Source organism: Pogoniulus pusillus, chromosome 22 (assembly GCF_015220805.1).
Source record: "Pogoniulus pusillus isolate bPogPus1 chromosome 22, bPogPus1.pri, whole genome shotgun sequence".
Taxonomy (NCBI): domain Eukaryota; kingdom Metazoa; phylum Chordata; class Aves; order Piciformes; family Lybiidae; genus Pogoniulus; species Pogoniulus pusillus.
The window spans coordinates 7261029-7278428 of NC_087285.1; the positions used below are offsets into that span (position 1 = coordinate 7261029).

The following is a 17400-nucleotide window of genomic DNA, read 5'->3' on the forward strand; positions in this document are numbered from 1 at the left end:
GCTTCAAGCCCGATCATAATATTTCACATCTTGCAATGAAATTCAGAGGTATACAGAGGTATAATCTCTTGAAATAACATTAGCTTATAGAAACACACTTTAATTCCAACAGTTCTCATCAAAGAGGATTGTTTATTTTAGGGTCTAGTTCTTTTTAAGTATCTAATTTTACTTGCATTTTCTATCAGCTGAATTATGTAGGAATTGTAAGTGCTGCAGAAGATCTTGTGGAGACTTCTAGGAAATCAGAACGTTTCAGATGCCTCATTTGCCTTCCAATGCGGCAAAGTACCAACAGGACACCAGAATAATATATATGTTAAAATTAATAGTTGCACATGACATATTTTTTTCAGCTCGGTGCTGAGATGCATGCCCACAATTCCTTAGTTGTGTGTATGAGAGTAATTCCTCACCAATGTTACAAAGAGTTGCAAATGGTTGCAATTTGGGCCAGACTTTTTTAATTTACATTGAAATGGCAATCCATAATTAAAAATTGCTGAATTAGAGAATGTCTGTTTATAGCCATAAGCTTTGATTTAGGTTTTGTTTTTTTTCAGCACTTCCTCATTTTGCTCTGTATTTGTTGCAGTTCATGTATTGAATTTAAATGCAAATATATGTTGCTTATTAGTGATTGGAAAAGCCAGTACAGGCCATTTTCTTCTAAGATGTGAACGATCACATGCAACAGAGAAGGAAATGCATTCACAGCAGGGTCAAAATGTGTTTGCAATTCACAAACAATAAATAATAACAGTAAAGGGTTTTGACAATAAACGTGTCAGAGGGAAAAATAATACCTGAGTTACCTCAGTCACTGAGGACTGAGAAGAGAGGGCAGTATTTTTTATGGATGAATGACAATACCACATTGTGGCTTTTTCATCATCTTAGGCTTCTAAATCTTCCTTTCAGCCTTTTACTGCAAGACTAGGCTGGAATGTTTCATTATTTACAGGTAATATGAATTCATTAGTCTTCTTACCATTTCACTGAATGCTTTTTTTATAGATAACTAACCTTTATTTTTTAGTGGCAAAAGAAAAGTATTTTGGAGTGTATTTTGAATACCACAAATCATGCTTTTTTTGTTTGTTTTCCTGTTGCTTTTTAAATCTTAATGACCTATGTAAGAGTGTGTAAATGTTGTGGACAGCTCACGTCTAACCTTAATAGTAGCACTACAAAAAAAAGCAAAAGTATGTGTGATAGATCTTGCATACTTTGTATAGTTATTTCAGGGGAGTAGAGACTAACAAGAGCCAGTAGCTATGTATAATTTGAAGTGTACTGTATGACCAGCAGTTAAAGTTGCATCTCTGGCAGATATTTGCTGCATTCATTCTGTAAACCTCTGCAAATACTTCAAGTGCGAGTTGTGACTATAACATTGTAGGGTAGCAATTTATTATACCGAAATGGTCCTATTGATTAGCAGTTTGTGCAGGCTTAAAGCTCAATGTTTTGTGGAATAGCAGTAGCCAACAATTACACATCATAGTTCTTGTAGTTTTCGTATGTGTATCTTCTATTAACAGCAATACCTAAATTAGGTTTTCAGAGGTTTTACAGGCTAGACAATTTTTGACTGCTCCTTCTCACACAGAAGCCTTAATCTCCTTCGCAGCAGAGACCTCTGTACCTGAGCAACATGCCTTCTAATGAGGGTTGTAGCATTGTAGACTTGCTCAGGATGATAGCATCATCTGGCCACACTCACTTTCCTTTCCCCCCGAGGTGAGACATGTAGCAGGCAGTTGGAGGGTCTGTGCAGCAAATATGTGAGATGCTGTTTTGTAGTCAGGAGCTGTTTGTGCAAACATCAGAAGAGACATTGGAGGCTTGGTAGTGAACTAGTCACCTATGTCTTCACGAAAGTGTAGTAGTCATAGCTGTTCCCGAATGGCAAAGAGTCCTGTAGGTATGTAGATCCCTACCTGCAGCAGGGCACAGTACCCAGATCAGCAAGTGCCCTTTCTGGCTCTGACTCCTCCTTTGTTTGCAGACCCAAGGCCTGCGTTGTCTTGCCAGTGATAGCTCGATGCAATGTACATCTTCGCTTTGGCCTTCTTGAAAAGGTTTAGGTGCTGAGGTCTGTTTGTGGCTTTGGAATCAATCTTTGACATATGCCAGTTGTTAAAATAGGGATTAATGTGAAATAATGAATTTGTGTTACATTCAACTTTCCTGTAGCTGTCTATCAGAAAGTTCTGAAGTGGATTTCTTTAAAGACTCCCTGTCTCCTGAGGAAAAGGGGATAAGGCAGTGTGTCCCTGGACAGGATCTATGACTCATTATGTCAATCAAACTCCACTTCAGAAGGGAATAAAGAGATTTGTATCTCAAAGCTGTGCATAACGACTTCTCGGCTTTTCATTTCATATTTATGAGCGGTTTACTTTGAAGTGTTTATCAGGCAATACGCAGAAACATGAGAGAGCATTGCCTGAAACCATGTTCAAGTGTCTAATCTGTTAAATGCTTGCTGAGCAGGCTAGTTCATCAGTGCATGCAATGCAAAAAAAGAGAGAAAAAAATAAACTTTCTGAGTTTTTGAGGGTTTGAAGCAGAATCTTTATATTAACAATATAAAAAGGATTAATAATGCCAAGCATTTTGAAATAAATGTAATATATGAAACTTACAAAAGTTGGTTATGTTCTAAGTAGATAAATAGTTCTTTGCTTGAAAGGAAGTTTCGCAGTACTTAATACTAAAACTATACAGTGCCACATCTGTTCTTAAGACAGGAGTATACAGTGACCACAAGATTCTCACTGTTCATTTTGAAGGCTTGAGGCATTGTTTAAAACAGACTTCTGTAAGCTTCTTTCCCCCCCACCGAAAAGGGCAGCTTGCTGATAACAGAAGTGTTAAAAGCTGATAAAAGAATAGCAATGTCATTATCCTGCAATGGAAACACATTTTGTCATTATTTCCCATTTGCTGTCTGCTGTTCATATAGTGGAGCTCTGAAGAGGTAAGTGTGGTTAAATAGGTCGAAGGAAAAAAAAAGCCAAAGTGTTGGATAAAGCAGGAACAACATGACAGTGTCTTTCTCATTTAAATATAAGTGCAGGGGTTACCTAGAAGAGATCATGTGCCTGATGATCATTGTTTTGGTTCCCTGGTCACACATTTTCTGCTGCCATGCCTCTGAAGTCAGGCTTTGCTACTTCTGGCTCGATGTGACTGGTCAAGAGAGCCCTACATGACGGAGAACATTGAGACTTCAGGGCTACCAATGAACGTGATCCAGCTGCAGCCCACAAAACCGCCCTGGGAAATTTTGCTATCTGTGGTCGGTGCACAGTATTTACTTGGGTGAGCAGTTCTAAGGGTGTGTGCTACATGGTGTCCATGCACTTCATTCTACATTTAATTTTAAAAGGAACTCCACTTCTGAGCTCATTTTCAAAGATATTCCAAAGAGCCAGTGGTTTTTAAAAGACTCAACAAGAATGTGATCCGTTCAGTGCTTGATTTTTACCAGTCCATGTTTCATACCATTTTATGGTTTTGTGCAGATCATTTCTGCTTTTAAAAAAAGTAATCTGTCTCTCCCAGCTACAGAGAACATAATTGACTCTGAACAGCTTGATTCATGAGTCCCTAATCTTGGACTTCTTACAGTTATCCCTAAAATGACTTAAAGAACCGCAGCTGATCAGTACTGTACACTTCTGATTATCTAGCTGTAGATTTCTGTCTTCATTTTCCAGATCAGAAATCCTTGGGAACTTTTGAGTTGTTCACTGTTTTGCACTGAGAGTTCTTTCCTTTAGCTTTACCATTGAGAGTGGAATGGCTTTCTTCCTGATTATATATTCATGTACATTGTTTACCAAATTCCCAGCTTAAAATGCAAAACAAACAAACAAGAGCATAAAAGCATATTATATTCAGTTTCTATGGCAAAAGTGAGTTGTGTGCCTGTTTCCTATTTTCCAACATCTATGCCTTTTTCCCTTCCTGAAGCTGTTAAAGAGATGACTAAGAAGAAAATAGAGGAACCAAATGCCTTTGAGAACCACAAATTTGAAATTTAAATAGATGTGCTTGTAAGTCTTAATACATTTAGCTGAATCAGAGGTTCATCAGTCTGAAAGTGACGGATAAATGTGTGAAGTATCCAAAGCCTGTCACGGTAGCTACTGGCTTAGTTCATGTGTTCTATCATGCCAGAAAATAAGAAAAGAGTTTGTTCAGCTAAGACAGGGACTGAAAGGCCACAGGCAAGAGCTGTACCACACAGCCACAGTGGTTCTTCTACCTAATGGGAAAGAGACTGGGAGCAGAATGGACAAGCTCTCTCATCCAGTGTATCTTGCCAGCAGGGGATTTATTTCCATTCCTGATCTTCAGTGCTGTCCTTACCTGCTCTGTACTGCGTTTCAAAACAAACCTGATTTTAGCATGAAAACTGCATATGACTTCCATCTAACCAAAAGGAAATACCTAAACTAGCTTAAAATGGTCAATTAAAAGAAGAGTGAACTAGTGTGAGGATTAATGAATAACCCAGTTTCTCTCTCAATAATAAAAAATCTGTAATTGGAGTCTGCAAAGTAAAAATAACAACAGTAATAATAACAATCATAATAATAAAAAAACAACAACAAAAAAAAAAAAACATAGATGATACCTGGGTATTCTTGACCTTTATCAGTGAGGCTCCCAGCTCCCTCAGGATATTCTGCCCACTTCAGCATCTTTGTGGTTATGCGCTGGACTCTGTAAAGAAGTTTCATGAGGTCCTTCTTGAGTGAGAGGCCCAGAGCTGGACACAATATTCCAGATGTGGCCTGGGCAGAGTAGAGGGAGGGAAGAACCTCTCTTGACTTTCTAACCACACCCCTTCTAATACAGTCCAGGATACCGTTTGCCTTTTTGGCCACAAGAACACATTACTGGCTCATGGGCATCCCTCTGCCCACCATGACCCCCAGGTCCCTTTTCCCCATGCTGCTCTCCAACAGGTCAGTCCCCAGCATATACTGGTCCATGGAGTTGTTCTTTCCCAGGTGCAAGAGTCTACACTTGTCCTTGTTAGATTTGATTCAATTTCTCCCTGCCCAACTCTGCAGCCTGTCCTGATCTGGTTGAATGGCAGCAGCCTGATAGGGTCTCAGCCACTCCTTCCAGTTCGGTGTTATCAGCAAATATGCTGACAGTTCCCTTTCTTCATGCATCCAGGTTGTTGATGCATGTATTGAACAGAACTGGTCCCACTGCCAACTTGTGAGGACTCCACTAGATACAGACTTCCAGTTAGACTCTGTCTCATTGACCACAACTTCTTTCCTTCACTCAGTTCACATCCTTCTTACTGACAAATCATCCAGACTATACTTCCTTAGCCTTGCTGACTAACTATGAGATATATATATATATATATATATTTCTTATAAGTTATTGTTCTCAAGTGATTTTAATTTCATTATTCTCAGTTTGGTGTAAAGTTTACACAGACTCGTTCAATCAGCTTTTTAAAATTCATCTGGTGCTCCGTTGAAATTGTTGAGTTTAGGGGGAAACTCTTATTTCCATTTTATATTAATTCATTCTTCAATGCTCAGCGTCATTCACATTGATCTACTGATTGTTCTCCTACCAGGATAAGAAATGCAGAGTTAAAGGCTGACAACTCTGGCATTTCTAAAACCTGTTATATGCAATGTCTTTCAGACTGTAAACGAAGAAGTTCTGAGCCAGACAATGGTTTAAACTTCTTTTATTCTGCTGTGCGGGGTGCAATTTACATTACCATTATTTCTAGGTGACATGATGTTTACAGTGAGGAAGCACCTTGTGACTAAACAGCTGACAGCTTCTAGTGCTAGGAAATCTTTATGTGTGCCTGGGGACCTTCGTAAAGTATAGAATATCCATGTTCCTAACTTGTGAAGCAAGGTATGAAAGAAAACAATTAAGGTTTTGTCTGTGCTGACAGCTGATTCAGGTTTTTCAAGAGTTCCCAATTAAATGGTTATGAAAGTATGGAAGCTTATTATCTGTGACTTCTGCTCTTTCTTGAGAGCACAGTTTATTTACTGAGTCAGGAACAGTGTTTCATTTTTCTACTGCTTTTTAAATCTTGATTTAATCATATAAAAATAAGAAAAGACTTTTCATGAATTCAGCAAATTATCACCAATTTATTTTCTGGTAGTTTCCTACAGATTTTCTTGGACATCTTTCTTAATAGTTGGACTCAGGTTTGTGTATCACCAGGTTAGTAGCTCCACAGTGATTTTTATCAAACAGTATTCATATCTATGTATTTAAGGTCAAATGAGATGTTTGATTTTTTTTTCCCCCCCCTGCAGATCCAGATAAAGTCACTGTCCCTGTCTGACATAACTAAAATGCTTTCAGATCAGATGACTATCAGCTTGATTGTCTTAGACTAGAATGAAAATGAATTTTTAGTGAGGTAAATGCAGGTTTAGATTCTCCACGTATTGTAATCTCATTATTTGTGCCAAATGAGCTTAAGGGGGCATTGCAGGCCTGAATAGTAAATACAGATACTAAATGCTGGCTCTTCTCTTTTAGGATGGCACTTCATTCTCTCCTTATACTGTTCTTGAAAACTGACTCCTCTTCAAAGTTTGCATTTTCCATGGAGTTGTAGTTGTTATCCTTTCCTAGGAAATACTGTGCTAGTGTGGCAGGCAATACCAGGTGTTGAGCAGGTTGTTTAACATGAAAAGGCAATTTTAAAAGTCGTTTTTTCTGTGTTCTTTTACGGTAGCTATTACTTTGTTTATGCCAGTGCAGTGTATTTAAAATCTTTTTGGTGCTTCTGTGTTGAATTTCATTTAGAAATTCATGATCTCTAAAAGATAAATAGGCATATAAAAATATTATTCCACAGTTCAAGTCATTTTGGACTGCAAATAGAAAACGTTCATTCTTAAGTCCTTTTCATAAGATTCCATCCTAAAAAAACCCACAAACCACTGATACTTGGATAGTGTTTGGACTGGAGATGGGAAATCATCAGGAAGAATCTCATTACCTGCTGTTCTGTTCTTTCTCTGCTCTTTTGAAAAAAAACAAAGCAAACCAAAACAAAACACAAAACAGAAATACTGTCATTAATAGTTACATTTTAGTTGGAGGGTACATAGCTATAAACTGATAACAGGTTTTATCCTGAAAAGGCACTGTCACTGCAGAGGTATATTAGAGCATTTGGACAGATGTATTAGACAGAGAACTGAGCCCGAAATTTACTTTCTGTAGGCACTTAATCAGTGAGAAGGAGAAGAAATGCACCTGGGCAGAACCCAGAGGGGTGAAGCAGCAGAGGAGAGCAGAGCTGCATACTTTATTTCCTGCCTCCTTCAGGTTTCAGAATGGCCATGTCAGTAGGATTAGAGCATCCCCTTGGAATAAATGAAACTGTTCTCCCTTTACCATTCCCTGGAGCTTGGAAGAGTTGGAAAGGTTACAATAAATGAAAGACTGCCTAAGAAAGTAAAATGTTAGCCTGAAGAATTACATTTTAACCCAGGGTGTGTTGGGTAGATAATAAATAATAACCATGTTTGCCACTTAACCTTCATCCTCTTGTCCTCCCCAATCTGATTTTGTCTTTAATCAAAATCATCATTTGAGGAGGAAACGATAAATGCATACTTTGCCCTAAGCCAGCATGTCATTAAAAAGAAGTTAATCACCATAAGGTGATGCTAGAAATATAATTTTTTAGATGGTACTTGTCCTGCCAAAATTAGTGTGTGCTCTGGAAAGAGGCCGTCCTATTTTCTCCTTCCACAGTTTAAAAGCTATAAAATAGGGATGATCAAAGCTTACTTCATGAGGAGGTGAATATAATTAAAGAAGTGATTGATATGTTCTCAGAGACTTCATTCAGCACAACTATAGAAAATGTGTATGTAGTAATTAAAAATGCTATATTCTTTATTCAGTGTGTAAAAACCGAATGAGGAAGGTTAAAAAAACCAAAAGAGAGTAGTTCCACAGGCTCTTCACTGAAGAAGGAGTTTTTAGTGAAAAATTAGGATCTGGTCACATAACTGAAGATGATATAATATTGTCTGTTAGACTGAAATCTCTTTACATGCTACTTTTAGAAACCATGTTTTTTTTCAAATAGTGATGAATCTACTGTATTAGTACTGTAAACAGACTTTATGTCAAAACCAGAAACATCTGTATCCTGGTATTAGACTTGAGGATCTCTGAGTTGGAAAGAAGCAAGGCAGAAAGAGGATTACCAAAAAGACAATTAAAGGATTTTGCTGTCACTGATGAGGGAAGCTAGCAACTATATTTCACATTCAAAGCATGTGTTGTAAGGTGTGTATGGATTTCCATTTACTGCTTCTAGTCCATTTGCTCAGAAAGGACCAAGGCTGCTAGAACTTCACTTTGGAGAAAACCATTGTGCTTTTGTTGTGTTGTTTTAAATTGGTCTCTGCATACTGCTGTGTTAGTATTTGTAGTGCTAACTCATGAAGTACATGGATATTGTAAATCATAGTAAGGATTACAGGAATGGAATGTGCATGAATGTACCCACATGTTAGCTGGATGACAACACATCAGAGGTGAGCGTCAAGGTTTCTGTGGTGTTCTCATGCTTCTCACTTAGATCACGAAAGCACATCACAAATGTGCTCTGTGAAATAAGGTTTATCATGATTAAATGGTTCACTTTTGCTTACTTATAAAATATTTGGTTTCCCTGACTAATAATACCTGGAATTTAATAATCATAAGTGAAAGTGTCACCTGCAAATCTTTTTAGTAGGCAACAGCAGAAAGAAGTGGCCCTGCTGTTGTTAAACTAAAGCTACAGACTTTAAAGCCTAGAAGGTACAGCTCGTTCATTGGTGGTCTTTTCCAGTAGTTTTAGAGTTTCATCAGAGGAAAGTTTGTTATTTTGGAGCACACACAGCTGCTTCTGAAAGGAAAAATGGGTAGAGTTAGGAGTTCACGCAAGAACATTTGCAAGTATTAGAAATGGGACAAAAAGCCAGCCCAGGCACCTCTCTTAGGTTGGTGAGTCTTATGCTTAGAGTGGCTGTTGTCTTCTCTTTCTTACCAACCTGCCAAACCGTGGGATGTTCCCTCTGCTTGAAGAGATCACAGTGAAAGGGTGGCTTATCTTTTCTTTGTGTTTTTCTTTTTGAATTTGTGCTTTCTTCAGAAAAGGAATATTACAGCCATTGCAATATTAATGATGTTAAGTGAGAGAATCTTCCAAGCGTATTTCATGCTAATATTGAATTTGCCACAGAGGCTGCTCATTGCAATTACATGGTTAAAATTCCTGCATATTGCCCAGAAAGATACGTCTGATTTAGGTATAAACTAGCAGAATAGTGCAGTATTTTGTAAAATGGTGCATTAAAGTGGAAAGGGAGTGAGACGTTGATAAAGGAAAAGGCTTACATTAATGTACTTTTTGTCAAATATAGTAAACAAAATCGTAGATAAGCTTCAAAAATGCAGTATGGCAGGAGTGTATCCCTTAGCATAGGTTTGGAGTCTCAATTTGGAGTAACTGATAGTATAGAATTAGAAACAAAATAAAAGGTTTTGTAGAACAAAATCTAATTATGGAAAAAGAGTAGTATTGAGATAGGTGAAATACAGGGAAGGATTGAAAAAATGGTAGTTGTTTCTCAGATAAGGAAGGTGAATAAAAAGGCTAAATGTTAAAAATGTGTGTGGTAAGTGCATTAAAAAAATTATAATCATCTGTTCTCCCTGTCATTATAATAAATTAATGCATAAAGAATTGAGGAACACTGAGTGTGCCTTGGTATTTGTTAAAAAGTATGACCTCTTCATATACCACAGATTGGAGCTAAACAGCAGTACTTGTGCCAGCGAAAATCATTACAGCTAGGAACATAACAAAGACTTGAGAAAGGATGGAATGTCTTAAATAGATGCATTCTTGTTATCCTTGCTTCTTGAAATTGATTATAGTAGCAAAGAATGTAAGTGATATTTATCCTTTTGATTTTAGACTTAGCCCAGTTTTGAACTGCTGATCCAGTGTTGAAGGCAAATTTATCATATCTGTGCATTGCTGGTCTCGGGTATCTTCCTCTGAGGCATTTTGTAGCGATCACAGCTGGATTAGATTAATCTTCAGACAGGCAACTCCTGCGATGTGCAATTACCCAAATGGGGCCATTGCCTAGAGGTTAGGTCAGGATAACCTTTGCTTAGGTAAGAATGCTTTCTACTCTAAGCTGAGATAATGAGTAGAATTGTACTCTGCTGAATTAAACACACTTCTAGTAAGTATTTATATACTTTTAGTAAGTATTTATATACTAACTTCAGTAGTAAATTGACGTTAAAGAAAACGTGCTTCAAAAATAATAGAAGTAATGTGGCAGTGAGAAGCAAGACAACGTTTCTCCTCCACTGAAAGACCATTCACAGTGTGTAGATTACAGACAATGATGATCAAGCACTTAACATTCTATTAGACTTTAGTCTACTATTGGCCTAGTTTTGTAGGAGAGATTGCAAACACTTTAAGGGAGCAGCTGCTCGTAACTGCTTTTCATCAATGACAATGATATAATGATTTCTAAGGTGTGGATGAAGGAACTGGGGGTGGAGGCTTGTATACTCTGTTGCTTAAGAAAAAGCAAAAAAAACCCCCACACACTTGTGACTTTTTTTCTTTTTCTTCTCTGATGTATTCTTCAGGAAAAAGCAATTTCTTTCTTTCCTACCAAAAAGAGTCTGATGTTACTTGTCTCTTTTCACCTGGTATCACCAGCATTTCTACGAGAATCTGGAAGGCAATGTGCAAGAGTGGATTCTGCTTGCACGTTTCAGTCCTACTTTGCAACTAAATTGTATAGTAAAATACAGTTTCTTACAGAACACTCAAGTTACACTTTGCAGAAGCAAACACTTAAAATTAATAGAAGAATCTAATCTAGAATCTGCCAAAGTAGACCACGTTTGTTCTAGAGACGGCAATCTGTAGAATATTTCATGTCTATCACCAGTACGCTTGAGATTGTCTGTTTTTAGACTGTAAGGAGATCTGTGAGAAGGAGCATAGAAAATCCTTTCCTAGAGGCTCAGAGGCTGATTCTCTTTATGTCCTTGCCTTGATCTAATCCACTTCTCATTTTTAAAAGAAATTTGCTCAGTTTTCAAATATTTTTCTCCATGTTCATGGAAGATACCAAGATCCCAGATAATTTAATTCAAATGGTTGAATGATTTCTGTGAATACTCTATTTTCCTTCCATTAGCAGTGCCTTTACTGTTTTCCTCAGTGAAGTCAAATAAGAATTTCTCTGAAGATTGCTTTTTTTTTCATCAGATGTTCTAGTCAGATTTTGATGTCAATACAGGATGCTAATCAGAATGAAATCATCTGGGCTTGTAATGGCTGTTAAAATCCACAGAATATCATTAAAATGTTTTACCGTGTATGTAAACCAGCCTTATTAAGCTAATATATTCATAATTGCTGTGTATTTGTAGGCATTTGTGCCACTAGCAAACAAAGACGAACATGAAAAACCTTACTTCCATGATGACTTTGGTATTTCTAATGTGTATCTAAAGTCAGAGTGCACTCAGCCTGTGTAGCTCAGAAAGTATGGGGCCAGTAGTCTTCAGTTCAAGACCTTGAAAGATCATCCAGTCCAACCCCCCCTGCCAGGGCAGGTTGCACAGGACTGCATCAAGGTGGGTTTTGGATGTCTCTTAGGGAAGGAGACTCCACAACCTCTCTGGGCTCCCTCACAGTGAGAAAGTACTTCCTCATGTTCACATAGAATCTCTTGTGCTCCAGTTTGCACCCGTTGCCCCTGGTCTTTTCATTGCGCGTCACTGAGAAGTGCCTGGCTTCATCCTCCCAACACTCACCCTTCAAATCGTTATAGACATGAATAAGGTCACCCTTCAGTCTCCTCTTTTCCAAACTCAAGAGACCCATCTGCCTTAGGCTTTCCACTCCCTTCAGCACCTTTGTGGCTCTGCACTGAGCTCTTCCAATCCTTAACATTCTGTGATTCTGCAGTTTTTTACAGATGTATTTTGGCTTGATTTTGACCTTTTTCCCCCCCTTTCTTTAATGACTTTAAGGTTGATTTGTTAATATGGCTAAACCAAAACAGATCTACCAAAATGGTTTTGTTAAATACCTTCTACTGAAATTTTACATGTATTAGATTTACCCTTTTTAAAAAAAGTTACTTTATTTTATCTGTAGCTGTAGAGTTCTTATTAAAAAAAAAAGGCAAACAATCCCTGGACTGAAGTGTACTGCAGCTATTTTTTAGGACTGTTCATTGCTTTTGACTGAATCAGAAAATTTCTGATTACATTTTAGAATAAATATTAGAAGACACGTTGACTCAGAGGGTTTCAGTTAATTTGGTGTTGATGAAAGCTGACTTACAATGTCAGGCTTCTTAAACATTGCTGCTTAGTGCTTCATTTCTTTTGAAGCATGCAGTCAAGTATATTTCGGTATCTGATGTTATTGGTCATCCTGTTGCTGCCAGCTGGTCTACTGGGTAACCGAGGGGTGAAAGAGAGTATGTCCTTAATGCTACTGTCCAGCCATTGCTGGATGAAGACATAGCTCAGCCTTTGGTAAGTTGATCACCATCTTTTAATTTGATAAGCTGTAAGAATAAATGTTAAGTGAGGCCTAGTTTTCCTTTCTGTAGATGTATATACATATCCAGTATTCAGAAACCATTTTAACAGCTGGAGAGGCCTGAGGCAGACAGGTGAATTGGGTAAATTTTGTACTGTGAGATCTTTTCCTGGCTGATCTGTGAAAGTAATAGTAATAGCTTAAAAAAAAACAACATCCAGATAATGTCTTACTTAATACAAGACACTTAGATGTGGTTTCTATAGCTTTGTTCCAATAAAGGCATAGAGGAAGGGGAGAAAAGAGAAATTGCTTTTGGACAAAATCTAACATGGTTGTTTTAAGCACAGACCACAGCTCTAGCTTCCCTATGATGTAAGAAATCAATTAAATAATTCACAGTTACACTGCCAGTGGCTTCAATCTGTGTTCTTCATTTTTAGTCCGATGTAGCCAAGGTGAACTTTGCTTTTCAAAACCTCTGAAAGCTTTAGTGACCAGTGAATATTTCCCTAGATTTTTTACCTGTGTTCATTACTGTAGGAAAGAAATACATAAGCAGAAATCAGCAAGCAAGTCTTTACTTTCTGATACCCCTAGGGGACTCCATGTGCTTTAAAAATGTATGAGACTTTGTCCATGGAGTTGTTATTAACTGCTAAAGGTCACATGTTCTGACATTGTTCCTGAAAGCATCGCCTTTAAACCAAATGACCTCTTGATTTTGGTGTTGATGCACTTTCTTCTTCAATACTCTGAAAAAAAAGATAGAAAACAATTACAGTGGTGCTGAAACCTGTCTGGATTTCTATAACAGATATTGAACTACGAGTCCCACCAAGTGTGAAAGTGCAAAACTGATGACAAGATTTTCTGTTGCATCACTGATAAGTTCGCATTCTTTTAAGTGATCCTGACCTTTAAAATAGGTTTTCCCAAATATTTTTTAACTTTCTGCAAATTAAGAAACTATAATACAATTCAGATTAACAATCTTATCTCTGTGAAATACCTGTGTTTAAGAAAAACAAATTCACATGCAAAAATTCCTCTTTTCAACTAATCAAGTGCTCTGTTTCAAAGCTTGTGCTCTGGTCCTACGAATTTAATCTTAGATACTTAATAAGGTAGCTTGTGTCATTAGCATTTGTCATGAGGTTTATGTTAATCATGTACCAACATGATTAATTTATCGTGTCTCAAATAGTAACATAACATTTAGAGACCTTTACCACCTTTTGTTTTGTATATTTAATGTGTTTTAACTACATTTGATGTGTTTTAGTTAAGTCTTGCTGGATCTGTGCAACAGAAATCTCTGTATATAATTCATTACAGTGGTTAAGGTATATGGCATAGTGAAAAGCAGTTTGAAAGGTGGGTTATTTGCAAGCTTCAAATAAATCCCCTACCTTTTGTGTGATTTAACTTTGTATTTTTTTTCAATTACCCTTCTAGGAACGAACTTCACCCTTGCAGAACTAGGAATCTGTGAGCCCTCTCCCCATCGAAGTGGCTACTGCTCAGATATAGGAATACTGCATCAAGGCTATTCCTTGAGCACCGGCTCTGATGCTGACTCGGACACGGAGGGAGGAATGTCTCCAGAGCATGCCATCAGGCTGTGGGGAAGAGGGATGAAATCCAGGCGTAGTTCCGGTCTGTCAAGTCGTGAAAACTCGGCTCTCACGCTTACCGACTCCGACAACGAAAATAAGTCCGACGAGGAAAACGGTAGGCCTTTTTTTTTATTTTATTCTTAAAGCACATGCCTGAGCATACTTAAAGACACATGAGTACTCTTTGCAGGGGGAATTTTGCACTTCTCTTTCTCAGTTTGACTAAGGCTGCTTTGGAATGTTGGTTTAATTTTAGCATCATTATTGAGAAGCTAGATTACATGTGTACTATAGAGCCTGATACATATTGGGGGGTTATTTTACAATTTACTTTCCACACCATAATCTTCCACAGAAGTTCATGCTCAGAGTACATTGAATTAAACTTAATGAGGAGAGCCAGCAAGGAATTTTGTAAGAGAACTGCTTTCTCATCTGTGATTTTTATACACAGCTTGACATAATATTAATAATCTGCAATATGCTTGTAGCTGTGACAATGGTGCTAATTTGTAACAATCAGATTTAATATCGTGTGCTTTTTTTTGTGCTTTTGAAGCAGTTAAAAAATGCTATTAATTTGCTATTTGGTTATTGGTGTGTATGGGTGGGGCACCAGATTGAAGCAGAGCACTTCTCTCTAGTGTAGCGTGTTATGTTCATAGAAATGAGACTTTAGAGTGCACAACAATCATTTGCAATAGACACCGAGTCGTTGGCCGATCCTTTGCATGAAGCCAGCTGTCCTTGCATATGTGGGTAATTCCAGTTCATGCTCTTTATATCTATCAGTGCAAACTTTTACTTGGGGAATTTTCAATATTCACATACTGTTAAATTAAACTAAAAAGGAACAGTAGTAAAAATGGCTTTGCAGGAGTTTGCCTTTCATCCTGTGGGGACCTGAAGCTGCAAATTCAGCTTAGTTCAAATATGAACTAGGGATTTTGGTAGTTGCCATTCTGAGAAGGTAAAGGGGAATCTCCCTGACATTAGACACACAGAGCAACTATTCCTGTCAGCTAATATCAGCTAATGAATCCAGTTCTCTGCTAGGTGTAGTACTTGTAATGAAATTTCATTTGGTACAAGTTAGGTCCCTCTCGGAAGAGGATGTTTTATAGATGTTTTAACCTGGGCTATTCCTCATACTTCCTGAAAGCCATCGTTGTTCCAACAAAACCTGTGTGCCAGGCACTGGAAACACAAGCAACTGTTTATCAGAGCAAAGAAAGCAAAACTGAATTACAGTTTTTAGACTGACAGAAAAAAGTCCAGAAAAGCGCAGTGATTTTCTTGGTAACAGCAGTCTTTTTTTGTTGGTTTAAATTGAATCTTTAAGTAATATCTCCTCTCTGTAGGCACAGCAGGATACATTTCCAAAGAGGAAATGTATATTTACTAATAATGGTGTATACAAGGAAGCCAGCATTTTAAAAAGAGTCAGTGATTGATTCATTGATTTTTCCTTTTATTTTTTTTTCTAATACTGTTCAGAGAAAATATGACAACTTCTATTGACTTTGGTTCTGATGAGACTACTGTGCATAATTTTATATAAAAGCTCAACTAACGAATTTCTGGTGTTATGGAACAATGGGGATTCATTTGTATAGCATGAATTCACTCCTCTGAAGTTGATTGCTCCGTTTCAGTGGAAGCACTGCACCACACCTTTTGTCTGAGAAAATTTCATCTCAGCACCTACTTTGCTTCATACTGTTGCAGACATTGACAAAAGGATGGATTTGTTTGCTTGCATTGTTTACATTTTCCTCCTTATACTACCTGAAGTAATTGGAAATACAGTGCAGCAAATCCATTTTGAATAGGTAATTTTTCTAACAGTGATGTTAATAAGAGAAAGAAGGACAGGACCAGAGAGTATGCAAGATACAAACCAGTATGTGGAATTCATTTTAACTTGGAAAGGTTTTTGTGGTTAGAGTTTCTGCATGTTTGGTTGCTTCAAATAGAAAAGGAAAAAAAAAGTCAGGCAAGTATGAAGCAACTGTTATATACACAGAGGTGCTAACTTCAGGAAACTTTTTAGTCTTACTCTCTCACAAATCCTGGTTAGCTGAAAAAATCAATGCTGCTTCACATCACTGATTTTATGAAGTTTTGGGATGCATTATCATATAGATTGACAGTTGCCCCACTGGTTCAGCACCACAGTGTGGACACTTACAAAACCATCATTAATTTCGCACGCTTGTGCCCAGCAGTGGTTTCCTACATAATAAACACTGTCCTTCAGAAGCAGATCAATAGCCTGCTAGGTATTCATCTTGAAGAGGAAGTAACAAGGATCTATACTTCAAGAGAAATTTGCTCTCTGATACGGTTTCAGATTTGCAGGATACCAACATAACACTAGACATTTCTTGGTATGTGGTTTTAATCCATTTATGCCTAGCAGTGTTAGAAAGAACTCATGATGCAGAGTACAGAATTTATTTAAAGTACCAGTGAAGCTTTTTCCCCTTATGTGGTTCAGCTGTTGTGTTACAAAACAGTAGTTCAAATCCAAAAGATTGTGTTTTGTTTTTTTTTTAATATTGAGATGCTATCGCAGTTTATATCATCACACTTGATAAAAGCCCAAAACCAAACCGAACTCCCTTTTCTTATAGCATTAAATCTTTTGTTAATTTTGCTACATCTCTAGTATGGAAAAGATTTAGTTTCTAAAAACTGCACTAACAATCTGATTTTGTTCACATACAAATCCATTCATAAAGCCTGTGACCGTTTTTTGCACTTCTAATTTTCCCTTGAATTGGAATTCTGTGAGCCTTGAAATATTGCTAGTTTGAAATGCTTCTAGGTGAGGTAATGCAAACTCAATTACATTCAATGTTTTACTTGGTAAACTAATATTCTTCCTAACTAAACACCTTTTTGAAACGCAACACTTGGATTTTCACATGATTGATAAGGCTTTAAAACCTTATAACTCACAGTTTTTGCTTCTGTCTGGATCTGAGCATCTCATCTTTAGAGATGTCAGTGTCTGTAACCACCTCATTATTCATCATAATGTATTGAGTTGTAAGATTTAAGTAAATGGCTTTTGTTGTGACACACATACGAAGTATGTTGCACCTCTGATGTCGTGTGACAGTCTCGTGGAGAGAATTC

The 17400-nt window shown here is 37.4% G+C and overlaps 1 protein-coding gene across 43 annotated transcripts in view; it reads left to right on the forward strand.

Moving 5' to 3' along the window:
• The window catches only part of TENM2 (teneurin transmembrane protein 2), a 1869083-nt gene that overhangs the window by 1379196 nt on the left and 472487 nt on the right, over positions 1–17400 (forward strand). For 42 of the 43 annotated variants that reach the window (XM_064161561.1, XM_064161557.1, XM_064161558.1 and 39 more), the window contains one exon: positions 14096–14371. The exons of the other annotated variant lie outside the window; for it this stretch is intronic. In XM_064161561.1, the coding sequence (XP_064017631.1) occupies positions 14096–14371 (276 nt within the window). The remainder of the gene's footprint in view (positions 1–14095; positions 14372–17400) is intronic. 43 annotated transcript variants of the gene reach the window in all.